Source organism: Eleutherodactylus coqui, chromosome 10, assembly GCF_035609145.1.
Source record: "Eleutherodactylus coqui strain aEleCoq1 chromosome 10, aEleCoq1.hap1, whole genome shotgun sequence".
NCBI classification, from domain to species: Eukaryota; Metazoa; Chordata; class Amphibia; order Anura; family Eleutherodactylidae; genus Eleutherodactylus; species Eleutherodactylus coqui.
Window position 1 is genome coordinate 102234683 of NC_089846.1, and position 13570 is coordinate 102248252.

At 45.5% G+C, this 13570-nt stretch overlaps 1 protein-coding gene across 1 annotated transcript in view; it reads right to left on the minus strand.

The window, feature by feature from the left end:
* Positions 1-13570, minus strand: part of LOC136580796 (vascular endothelial growth factor receptor kdr-like) — a 203148-nt gene that overhangs the window by 120065 nt on the left and 69513 nt on the right. Inside the window, exons 5-6 of the mRNA XM_066581654.1 lie at positions 4357-4513; positions 500-636 (exon numbers count right to left, since the gene is read on the minus strand). Coding sequence (XP_066437751.1) covers positions 500-636; positions 4357-4513 — 294 coding nt within the window. The remainder of the gene's footprint in view (positions 1-499; positions 637-4356; positions 4514-13570) is intronic.

Genomic DNA, 13570 nt, shown 5'->3' on the forward strand with positions numbered 1-13570 from the left:
AAAACTAGGGAATGGTTAGTGAGGGATGGTACATTTTTCCTAGATTCCTCACTTATGTAAGATAACAGGGAGAGTCCACCTCCTGGGCAATTAATCAAGTGGGTGGATATTTAAGAGAAGCCCAGGAAATAGGAGTGTCTCTATCTCTGGGGAGCACAGAAAGCTGGTCTGTGTGAGCCACTTTGTGGACTAGAAGTGCAGTTGCTGAAAACCTGTTGCTTGTGAGCTGGTAGGGAGAGACCCCACCAGTTGATAGACAGGGATAACTCTGTTCAGTAAGTGCAGGACAGGCAAGGCTTTGATTTGTTCCTGTACAGTTTTGCTTGTTTTCAAATGCAACTGTGCTGAGATAAAATCTCACCAAATGTCAGTTGAAATATATTACTAGCTGCTGACTGTATGTTTTGGAGAAAAAATGTTTGTTTGTAATCCAAGATAATCCTGCCACACTAATCATAATTACAATCACAAGGTTTTTAGTTGTTTTATGATGTTTTACCTTCTTATTATGCACCCACTCCAAAATAACCCTAGAATTAAAGGGGGCTTCACCGGTGCAGCTCAAATGAAGCGTTTCTCCAGCCAACACAGTGGGCCTCTCTGCTTCCACACTAGTAATTTCTGTAGGACTGAACTCTGCAATAAAATATATCATTGGTTAAATAAGATATCAGTGCACTGAAAAGCCATGAAATAAACTTACTTTTGGCACTGTGTACCTTTTTTATGAATGAGAGATGGGGAATGGTATAACTCAAGTATCATGATAATCCCTATGAGTGATTAACAGGATATAATATACAGCTAAATCCTAATATTAAAGAGTTTCTCCCATCAGGACAACCCCAATTCATAAGCAATCTTGGAACCGCCTGCATGAGATAAAGTGAAGAGACACTATCCATCTGAATGGCCACCATGTAATAATACATTTCTCCAGTAACAATCTCTACTGGGAAAATGAGCAGCTGGAAACACCTTCACCAGTAAAATCAGCTGTTCTATGGCTTGTATCCAAGTGTTAACTGACAGCGATATAGTTTGGAGCCAAGTACCAAGTTCTGGTTATGCTGTGACATCCATGGTGCCACTATCGCACATATGCTTCTAGAGTTTCCAATATCTGGTGAGTCGCCTGAAGGGGGAACAGGGCAACCATCTCTTTTAATCTAATTCTGATTTTCACTAAAAGGGAGGCATCAAAAATTGCCCTATGGCCAAGGCCTAAATACTGATCATAAAGTGTCCCCCCGCTGGGAGCAGCAGCGATTAGCTTTAATTGAAAAGAAAATCAGACAGTAACAGTTTTATTTCCCTGCAGCACCACTGCAGGAGAAACTACGAAACTTTGTTTCTTCAAATCCATGGGTTATTTGTGCAAGGCAGGACAGGACAGGTCCTCGAGTGAGAAAGACATGCTATGTAGCCAATTTCCACTTTGCCAATAAATGAGGATCTTGAACAGAGTATCCCCTGTATTTATTAAGAATCCCCTAATAGGTACAGTTGCAGGAAAAAGCAAATGGTTTGATGTAAACCAACACATCTTCTGAAGTCTGCTGAATAGTGTTTGCATTGAGGCATGTTTCTTATTAACCAATCTTCCATGAGAAGAACATATTTGTCAGTAACCAGGCTTCATGTGACTTTATTTCATAGGCAAAGCACCTGTTAACCTTCACTTCTAATCTCATCTCCTTAACGGAAACACCTTTTGCCAATAAGCTCTAGGAGAAATCATTATAACAGAGGTTCACTTACTTTTTCTCACTGCACTGTGGTTGCTTACTTAATGTACTTAATAAGGCTGTTCTCAAACAGGCGTGTTGTCATTGCACGTTACACGTGCAAATTTCCCATGCATTACACGCAACGCTAATAGCCCATTGATTTCTATTGGGCCATTCACACGTTTTTTGCGGTGAAAAAAAATCACAGCATGCACTATCTTGGCGAGTATTACATGGGCATACATGCGGAGTCAGTGCATGAGGATTGGCGGCACACAGCAACTACGCGTGTCTTTGCGTACTTGCTTCATGTTAATGCACAAGATCTCTCGCACCGCACGCTGGCTCACTGGGTCATGTGAGCCTGGCCTAAGAGAGATGAAAGGTATAACTGTTTGTGTGTTATTAGTTTAGCTACATTGTGTTTGTCTATATTTGTGACTTAGATAACTAGAACTTTTTGTAATGCTCGAGAGCTCATTTTGAGTAACGAACCCCATTGAAGTCAATGGGAGACTCGAGCATTTTCCATGCAGACCCATGCTCGGTAGCTGCCTGCATTCTCTCTCTCTCTCTCTCTCTCTCTCTCAGAGCTCCATTTTCTCGAGCAGCCGAAGACCGCGGGGTGTTCGGCTCGAGCAACGAGTACTTCAAGTATGCTAATGCTTGGACGAGCATGCTCGCTCATCTTTATTGACAACCCTTTTACTTACCATTAGGAATCCATAATATGGGCCACTACTGCATATCTATTTTTAGTCTTTTTTGTTTATTTTGCTTTCTATGGTTTATTTATACATGTGCAACTAAGAAGTTCTATAATCATGTATGAAAACTATATAAGTGTTCAAAAACAGAAAGAGTTCACCACTGATACAAAGTTACTTGTGTGTGAGCTGAATGAATTCTGTTAAATTAATGAAATCCTTAATCCTCGGGATTTAGTTCTAAGTATCACATTCACTCTCCATTTCCTCACTTGTCATTCATTTTACTAGGAGTTTGGCCAGTGAAACTTGATAATTCACTCATGCTTGTTCTCTCAACTAAATTCAAAAGCATTTATTTAATGCAGACTAATACAACAGAAGAGCAGCCCACTGGAGAAGTCAGCAATTTTCATTTTTTTCTCTAAAGCTCAGGGTATTTTTTTGAAAAATAAGAATGCTGCCAAAGCTGCCTTGAAGGCCCACCCAACCCAAAGCCCAAATTGTCTTCCGATAAAGAAAAAGTAGCGAGACTAAGTGCTTCCTGCTGTTGTCCTCCTGCCCCTTATCACAAACTGAGGAGATTTGGGTGCTGAATTATGGATGGCATTTGTGCCTTTGCAGACTGGTGGGTGACAATGCTCTGTTGCTAGGCAAAAAAAGCAAAAACGTATGTTCTTCAGCGGAAACTGTCTTGCCGTTTTCTACTGCTAGCTTTGTAAATGGATTTGCCTTTACTGTAAAAGATTTAATTGCAATATTGTAAATTTTTGTTTCAAGATTAGAGATGAGCGAGCATGCTTATCCGAGCTTGATGCTCGTTCGAGCATTAGCATACTCAAAAGTACTCGTTACTCGAGCGAGCACCACTGCGGTGCTTGTGTGCTCGAGAAAATTTCACCCTCTCCACTGTTACCCTCTTCATTGAAAACAATGGTCTGCCAGCACCCCTGCATAGTTTTTTCATGGAAGGGCTTTACATATAAGCCCTTCCCTGAAAAACAAGGATTTTAGTGTAAAAAGAAAAAAAAAAACAACTTACTTATCCGCCGCTGCCGTGTCCCCCGTGGGGAAGAACAACACATCTGCCATTAGTAAAAAGAATTCCCTGCTGCTACATCTGCCACATCTGTGACAGATGCAGCAGAAGAATTCTTTAATTCTCTACCGCAGCTCACACACATGAAAGCTGCAGTAGAGGATCCTGCTGTTGGCACCCCCGTCAATGGATTTCAGGGAAGGGCTTTAAATATAAGCCCTTCCCTGAAAATCCAGTAAAAGTAGTGTAAAAAACAAAAAAAATAGATACCTACCTTCAGCTGCCGGGGCTCAGTCACGATGTTCCAGCTCTGTTGTGCTGTTCTATCAGCAGGCGGGGATTTAAAATCCCCGCCTGCTGAAAGAGCTGATTGTGATTGGCTGAGGTGCTCAGCCAATCACAGGCAGCTTTCGTCCAATGAGAGAATTGAAAAATGCTTGGGTCCCCACTGACTTCCATGGGGTTCGTTACTCGAAACAAGCTCTCGAGCATTAGAAAAAGCTTGGTTCGAGTAACGAGCACCCAAGCATTTTGGTGCTCGCTCATCTCTATTCAAGATATTAAAGTAATAGAGAACATTTGGCTAAGATGACACACAGGACTATTTGTTCCAGATGCTGTAACATTAGTGTTGCCAGGCTCTTGCTCAGATTCTCTATCTCCAAAAGATCCTTAGCTGTTTTTCCAAACACATAATTCTTAACTGTTAAGAAGTGCAAAGATTGGGGGGTGCAACAAACTGGCAAACAGCACTTGGCAACACTCGAGGAAACTTACATGAAAAGTCTTTGAGCTAAAAGTTGTTATAATCGAATCAATGATGATGAACTGCAAATGAAAGAAACCATAAAAAGCCCCCAAAACAATGCTTCATGCTTACCTACGTTTAGCTTCCAGAACATGGTGTAATAAGGGATTCCCTCAACCACAGTTTGACACCGTATGATTTCTTGAAGACTGTGGTGAGGTGACGGTACAGTAAAGCCAATCTTAGGGTCCCATTCCATTTCTTGTTGATATATTTTAGATTTATTGTGCTGAAGGGGAGAATAAAAAGTTCACTTTTTCCCCCAAAATACATCATTGGCAAAATGCATATACACTGACTGTGCACAATACACAAGCAACAACTTTTGGATCGTGAATGTGATGTGTGTACCATAAATGCTTCTTAAAATTAAGACATTTTTCATGCAGGAAACAGAAAAAGTCAATTTAAAAAATTCCCAGAAAACCTACTTATGCTTATGACAGCTTTATTAACCTAGGTCACTTGAACATGTTATTTATTCAATATATATATATTTTTTTCCCTATATATTAATACATATACACACATATTATATATATATATGTTGTTTATTTATATATTAACCTAGGACACTTGACCATGTTCTGTCGCACTGTGTCTTAAAGAAGTATTTCAGTGGATAGATAATAAATAGAGATGAGCGAGCATGATAGTTCAAGCCTGCAAGCCTGATGCTCGATCAAGCTTTGATATTTTCCCGTTAGGACTTAGTCACATGGGCACATCGGCGCCCGTGTTACTGCACGAAGAAAACGGCCGCACTGCAGGAAGGACGTCTCTCTGCAGCACCGTAAGAAAGAACACATGACCGGCACATGTTCTTTCTTCCGGCGCTGCGGAGATTTGTCCCCATCTGCAGTGCGGCCGTCTTCTAGTGCGGTGACACGGGCGCCGATGCGCCCGTGTGACTAAGTCCTAACTGATTACTCGATCGAGCGCCATGCGGGGGGCGGAGGGGGGGGGGGAGAGAGAGATCTATCTAGCATTTTAAAACATATTGCGATTATACCCCATTTACCTTTTACAAAAACATCAAAAGTATACTAATTAATAATTATGTAACATATGAAAATGCAAAGACCACGAAGAAGCAAACTGCCATGTCATCATATCAGCAGAGCCGGCTGCATAGCTTAGCCATTACAGTCCTGCCAACTCCAATGTCTTTCTTCTGTTTGCACTCAGCCTTGGTCCTCCATACGGACCCTTCCTAGATTCAGCTGCCAGTGCTGTGAATGTGCCAAGTGGGTAGTCCCCACTGCTCATTGTCAATTAAGTCCGACAGCCCGCATTTTATATTGCAGATTTCTTTATCCTATTGACTGTACATAACTCTGCGGGCTGCCATCTTGCCTGAGTTGCAGAGATACACTTTATAGCTGAATTTAGAGGTATTTTTTACAACAGCTTCAAGGGACAGTCACATAATAGATAGGATTTGACCCAAAAGCTTCTGTGTAAGACTGTTCTAGGCATGCTCTGTAACATGTGCAAAGATCATTATGCAGGGGAAGGGAGGAGGTGAGCTTTGATCTATGGAATGATGGATCCTGCATTGTCTATATGCATGGCACCTTTCATTGTAATCCTGCCTGTTATGATAATGAGATGACTGCTGAAACTTTTACAGAATACGCAGTCTCAGGGTGCGTTCACACGAACGTATATCGGCTCGGTTTTCACGCCGAGCCGATATACGTTGTCCTCATGTGCAGGGGGGGGGGGGGGGAGGCTGGAAGAGCCCAGGAGCAGAAACTCAGCTCCCGCCCCCTCTCTGCCTCCTCTCCACCCCTCTGCACTATTTGCAATGGGGAGAGGCGGAACGAGGGCGGGGCCAATTACCGGAACTTAGCCCCGCCCCCGTTTCACCTCCTCTCATTGCAAATAGTGCAGAGGGGCGGAGAGGAGGCAGAGAGGGGGCGGGAGCTGAGTTTCTGCTCCTGGGCTCTTCCAGCCTCCCCCCCTGCACATGAGGACAACGTATATCGGCTCGGCGTTAAAACCGAGCTGATATACGTTCGTGTGAACGCACCCTCAGACTGTTATTCAGCTTAGTGGTCAAACTGCAGGATGTTAGATTTTTTTAATTAAAATATAGATTGCGACATCGAAAATTAAAAAACAGAATCACTAAAATTGTGAAAAAATATGTTTAAACATAACAACTTGCTTTATACAATCGGTCATTTAACATACCCTGTTTCCCTGAAAATAAGACCTACCCTGAAAATAAGACATAGTATGATTTTCCAGAATTTTTGAGGATGCAAAATGATTTTTCAGGCTTTTTGAGGATGCTTGAAATATAAGCCCTACTCCAAAATTAAGCCCTGCTAACAGTTAATTAAAAAAGTCAATTTAAATAGTGTCCAGGCAGCTATACATGTAAAAAAGTTAAACCTTTTTGAACAAAAATTAATATAAGGCACTGTCTTATTTTCGGGGAAACACGGTAGTTTCTGCTACAGGTAGCATTATTTACTTATTTCCCGCTACTATTCACATCAGTTCCTCTTCCCAAAAAACAGTAGGAAAAAGTTAGGAAGTTACAAGTAGAAAAACAGTAGGAAGTGAAAAAAGACAAGAAAATGAGCATCCACATCTAAAAGTATTGTTTACGAGAGGTACCACATAGCCTAAGTGTCAAGTTATATAGTGTCATCTAGTGGACAAAGCCTATACAGGGTTATTACAAATGGTCTTCCCAATGTTAATCCCTCATAACTCATGTTTAGTGACACTTACATACAGAAATTTGATATACAGTAGAGATGAGCGAGTATACTTGCTAAGGCACATTACTCGAGCGAGTAGTGCCTTAGCCGAGTATCTCCCCGCTCGTCTCTAAAGATTCGGGGGCCGGTGGGGGGCGGGGGGGCGGCGGGGAGGAACGGAGGGGAGATCTCTCTCTCTCTCCCCCCGCTCCCCGCTGCAACTCACCTGTCACCCGCGCCGGCCCCTCGAATTTTTAGAGACGAGCGGCGAGATACTCGGCTAAGGCACTACTCACTTGAGTAATGTGCCTTAGCGAGTATACTCTCTCATCTCTATTATACAGTAAATGGTAACAGAAACTCAAAATGTTTTGCACATCCGAGGTGTTCAATGTGGCCCCATTTGTCACTCGACACACATCCAGCCTCTAGTCAAGTTCGTGCCATATACGTAGCATATCACGATTGGCTGATGCAATGGATTCTAGGATGCATCCTCGCAGATCATGCATGGTCGGTGGGAAGGGGGGCATCTAGACTCTAACACTCCATCACAAGGCGTAAAGTTCAGAAAATGTGGAGGCCAAGGTAGAAGTTCACTGTCATCCCTACCGGCATGGCCAATCCATGCAGGAGATTACCTATTGAGCTGACTTCTGACTGCATTGCGATAATCCCTGGGATTGTTTCCTCATGGAAAGATAAGGGTCGTACATATAATAGACTGATAGATGTGAAAATCAAGAACACAAAATGCTCTCCTGTCTTCGTTGCAGCCATATTGTCTCATATCCCCCTACTGGAGTTTACATTCATTTTGGGTTAAAACTCATGTTAGGACTTTTAAGTCTCATTTGGCATATTCATCGTTGCACTCCAATTATACTTGAAGCATGAAAAACCTAGAAACCATGAATATAGTGCTAGGCAATCGGTTCTTTCCCTCCCATTCCTGGCTGGCTGTGCTCCGCCTCTCCCCTGACATTACTACCATTACTGAAAGTAGGTACACCCTTTGAGTTTTGTGAGCTGTATAACTGCACTCAATACATACATCCTTCAGAGGGTTAATCCCCACAAGTCCAGTGAGCACCCTTGTCAGGGAGAATGGTACTAGTAGTGAAGTCAGGGAAGATGCGGAGTAGGAGGGAGAGCACTCATAGCAGTCACCACCTAGTACTACAGTCCTAGTTTCTATGTTCTCCACACTCTGAGCATGCTCGGAGTGCACTTGGAGTGCAATGATGAATACACCAATTCTAAACAGATTGAGGCAAATTTACCATTCAAACTGTCCGTTTTCTGGTACAAGTCTTACACACTTCGCACTACATTTATGTTGCATTTTAGACACATTCCTTACATTTTTTCATTGTGTTTGAAAACGGTGCAGGTATTTATGGGCAAAGGGGTGTGGCTTTTATGGGAAAAAGGGTGTATTGTGAATGCAACAGTGTACCATATATGACGCCAAACTCTTGATGTATAAACTGATGTAAACTAAGTCAACAACTAGGTTGTATGTAGTTGGTTAGTCTGTTTATACATGCAGATCAGTTGTTCACTCTACTAGTAAATGTGAACGACTAAACAATTACTGTTTACACGCAGCGGCGAGCGAACGATGATTTTTATGCCGGCATAAAATGAACGATGACAGTGAAGCGATCCGGTTCTAGTTCATCGTTCAATCATCGGCCATGATTACACTGAACAAGTATCACTCAAATTTGCACAATCCAACCATTTTCCGAACGTGTAAAAAAGCTCTTAGTCTAGACAGTCTAAAAGTTATTTCGTTTCTCGTCCAACATGAGCCACTGGGACAAATCTGGCACATTTCAAGACTTTTTAGTTTAGTTTTGTACTATGTAACTATTACGCACTATGAGTCAATCAGTGTCATTGTTCTTATTTCATATCAAGTCCTGTAAAAACATCATTGTTTCCCATTAAACTAGATGGCAAACATTCAGGGACTCGTGTCACTCATTGCTCGTCATCACAACCAATCACTCATCTTATATGATTGCATGCCGTAATGTACCTTCAGGATTGCAGCCAACCGAAACCTATATGGTACCGCAATGTCTCAGGGGCCGGTTTGCACTGATGCATATTTATAGGCAGTAATTGCCGTCTGTCCCAAGCAATAAAAACAGGTTTTAACCTCTGATCATTTATGACATATCGATGTAAGATGTGTGATTGACCGTTTTTGTGAACAACAAGAAATAGTTTTGTGATAAAGCAGCGCTTGGTACAGTATTTGCTCAATGATAAATGATACCATTACTGGCAGTCGTTGGCTTTTCATGTATGCAGTACATCTTATCTGATTTGCCCTCTTCTGCCCACATAATCTATTAATTTATGTTCAGTGCTATTGGCCAATAATGAAATCCTAGAGGCTACATTGACCACGGCGCTCCCTGCATTCAGCTTCTTAAGTCTTAAACTAACTTTCTTTCCTGCTATTTGATCAGCATCTCTAAATGCCAGAGAATGAAGGACTGCCATGAATGATCGCCTGTCGAGATGTGCTTGTGGCAAGTCTTCATCGACTGCCCGTCAGAATGTGGTATTATGCAATACTATGGTATAATTGCATGTTGAAGTTCCCTGGGGGGGCTAAAAAAAAGTTTAAAGAAGTAAAAAAAAAGTTCTATTAATTATTAGAAAAAGGTAGTAAAAGTTTACACTGCCCCCGCCCTTTCCAGTATCTGATCAAAAACTAAAATAAATAAATAAATAAAAATATTTGGCATCACTGTGTCTAAAAAAGTCCAGATTGTTAATCTGTAGAGATGAGCGAACGTACTCATCCGAGCTTGATACTCGTTCGAGTATTAGCGTGTTCGAGATGCTCGTTACTCGTAACGAGTACCATGCGATGTTCGAGTTACTTTCACTTTCATCTCTGAGACGTTAGCGCGCTTTTCTGGCCAATAGAAAGACAGGGAAGGCATTACAACTTCCCCCTGCGACGTTCAAGCCCTATACCACCCCCCTGCAGTGAGTGGCTGGCAAGAACAGGTGTCACCCGAGTATAAAAATCGGCCCCTCCCGCGGCTCGCCTCAGATGCGTTGTGACATAGCTGAGGGACAGTGCTATCGTGTTGGAGCTGCTGTAGGGAGAGTGTTAGGAGTTAGTGTAGGCTTCAAGAACCCCAATGGTCCTTCTTAGGGCCACATCTAACCGTGTGCAGTAGTGTGGAGGCTGCTTTTTGCAGTGTTGCACTTTTTTTTTTTTTGGTATATCGGCCGTGCAGAGCATTGCGCCCTGCAGTAATACTCCAGGGACAGAAGTGCTTAGGCAGGGAGAGCGTTAGGAGTTATTGTAGGCTTCAAGAACCCCAACGGTCCTTCTTAGGGCCACATCTAACCGTGTGCAGTAGTGTGGAGGCTGCTTTCTGCAGTGTTGCACATTTTTTTTTTTTTGGTATATCGACCGTGCAGAGCATTGCACCCTGCAGTAATACTCCAGGGACAGAATTGTGTAGGCAGGGCCAGAAGACATATATTATTGATTGAATATACGCAGTGGTCCTTTTCCAAAAAATATTGGGCAAAAAATCTATTTGGCCTGCCTGTGACTGTGCTCAGTGTTCTGGGTCTGTGTGTGCTGGGTGTAGTAGTTCTACAAATAAATACGCAGCCAGCTAAGTGTTACAGCAGGTGTGCGCCAAATTATTTCCTAGCTCTGAAATTACCGCTCTGTTGCAGTTAATAACAGTGCAACACTCTGCAGTTCTGTGAGTAATACTCCAGGGACAGAATTGTGTAGGCAGGGCCAGAAGACATATATTATTGATTGAATATACGCAGTGGTCCTTTTCCAAAAAATATTGGGCAAAAAATCTATCTGGCCTGCCTGTCACTGTGCTCAGTGTTCTGGGTCCGTGTGTGCTGGGTGTAGTAGTTCTACAACAAAACCATACGCAGCTAGCTAAGTGTTACAGCAGGCTTGCGCCAAATTATTTCCTGGCGTTCCGTAAGCGAAGTCAGCCTCCAACCACAGGCCAATAAGCGGCACATTTAATTACAGCGTTCTGTTTCTGCATTAGTGGTAATACAGCATGCTGAGGGGTAGGGGTAGGCCTAGAGGACGTGGGCGCGGCCGAGGACGCGGAGGCCCTAGTCCGGGTGTGGGCACAGGCCGAGCTCCTGATCCAGGTGTATCGCAGCCGACTACTGCGGGATTAGGAGATAGGCATGTTTCTGGCGTCCCCACATTCATAGCACATTTAATGGGTCCACGCAGTAGACCTTTATTAGAAAATGAGCAGTGTGAGCAGGTCCTGTCGTGGATGGCAGAAAGTGCTTCCAGCAACCTATCGTCCACCCACAGTTCTGCGCCGTCCACTGCTGCAACTCAGAATCCTCTGGCTGCTGCTCCTCCTTCCTCCCAGCCTCCTCACTCCATGAAAATGAGACATTCTGAGGAGCGGGCAGACTGGCAGGATCTGTTCTCGGGCCCCTGCTCAGATTGGGCAGCAGTGGTTCCTCTCCCACCAGAGGAGTTTATCGTGACTGATGCCCAACCATTGCAAAGTTCCCGGGGTCCGGGGGATGAGGCTGGGGACTTCCGGCAACTGTCTCAAGACCTTTCAGTGGGTGAGGAGGCCGATGACGATGAGACACAGTTGTCTATCAGTGAGGTAGTAGTAAGGGCATTAAGTCCGAGGGAGGAGCGCACCGAGGATTCTGAGGAAGAGCAGCAGGACAATGAGGTGACTGACCCCACCTGGTTTGCTACGCCTTCTGAGGACAGGTCTTCAGAGGGGGAGGCAAGGGCAGCAGCAGGGCAGGTTGCAAGAGGCAGTGCGGTGTCCAGGGGTAGAGGCAGGGCCAGACCGAATAATCCACCAACTGTTTCCCAAAGCGCTCCCTCGCGCCATGCCACCCTGCAGAGGCCGAGGTGCTCAAAGGTCTGGCAGTTTTTCACTGAGAGTGCAGACGACCGACGAACAGTGGTGTGCCACCTTTGTCGCGCCAAGATCAGCCGGGGAGCCACCACCACCAGCCTCACCACCACCAGCATGCGCAGACATATGATGGCCAAGCACCCCACAAGGTGGGACGAAGGCCGTTCACCGCCTCCGGTTTGCACCGCTGCCTCTCCCCCTGTGCCTCAACCTGCCACTGAGATCCAACCCCGCTCTGAGGACACAGGCACTACTGTCTCCTGGCCTGCTCCCACACCCTCACCTCCGCTGTCCTCGGCCCCATCCACCAATGTCTCTCAGCGCACCATCCAGCCGTCGCTAGCGCAAGTGTTTGAGCGCAAGCGCAAGTACGCCGCCACGCACCCGCACGCTCAAGCGTTAAACGTGCACGTAGCCAAATTTATCAGCCTGGAGATGCTGCCGTATAGGGTTGTGGAAACGGAGTCCTTCAAAAGTATGATGGCGGCGGCGGCCCAGCGCTACTCAGTTCCCAGTCGCCACTATTTTTCCCGATGTGCCGTCCCAGCCCTGCACGACCACGTCTCCCGCAACATTGTACGCACCCTCACCAACGCGGTTACTGCCAAGGTCCACTTAACAACGGACACGTGGACAAGCACAGGCGGGCAGGGCCACTATATCTCCCTGACGGCACATTGGGTGAATTTAGTGGAGGCTGGGACAGAGTCAGAGCCTGGGACCGCTCACGTCCTACCCACCCCCAGAATTGCGGTCCACAGCTCGGTGGTGGTATCTGCGGCGGTGTATGCTTCCTCCACTAAAGCACCCTCCTCCTCCTCCAACGCAACCTCTGTCTCACAATCAAGATGTGTCAGCAGCAGCAGCACGTCGCCAGCAGTCGGTGTCGCACGGCGTGGCAGCACAGCGGTGGGCAAGCGTCAGCAGGCCATGCTGAAACTACTCAGCTTAGGAGAGAAGAGGCACACGGCCCACGAACTGCTGCAGGGTCTGACAGAGCAGACCGACCGCTGGCTTGCGCCGCTGAGCCTCCAACCGGGCATGGTCGTGTGTGACAACGGCCGTAACCTGGTGGCGGCTCTGCAGCTCGGCAGCCTCACGCACGTGCCATGCCTGGCCCACGTCTTTAATTTGGTGGTTCAGCGCTTTCTGAAAAGCTACCCACGCTTGTCAGACCTGCTCGGAAAGGTGCGCCGGCTCTGCGCACATTTCCGCAACTCCCACACGAACGCTGCCACCCTGCGCACCCTGCAACATCGGTTTAATCTGCCAGTGCACCGACTGCTGTGCGACGTGCCCACACGGTGGAACTCTACGCTCCACATGTTGGCCAGGCTCTATGAGCAGCGTAGAGCTATAGTGGAATACCAACTCCAACATGGGCGGCGCAGTGGGAGTCAGCCTCCTCAATTATTTTCAGAAGAGTGGGCCTGGTTGGCAGACATCTGCCAGGTCCTTGGAAAGTTTGAGGAGTCTACCCAGGTGGTGAGCGGCGATGCTGCAATCATTAGCATCACTATTCCTCTGCTATGCCTCTTGAGAAGTTCCCTGCAAAGCATAAAGGCAGACGCTTTGCGCTCGGAAACAGAGCCGGGGGAAGACAGTATATCGCTGGATAGTCAGAGCACCCTCCTGTCTATA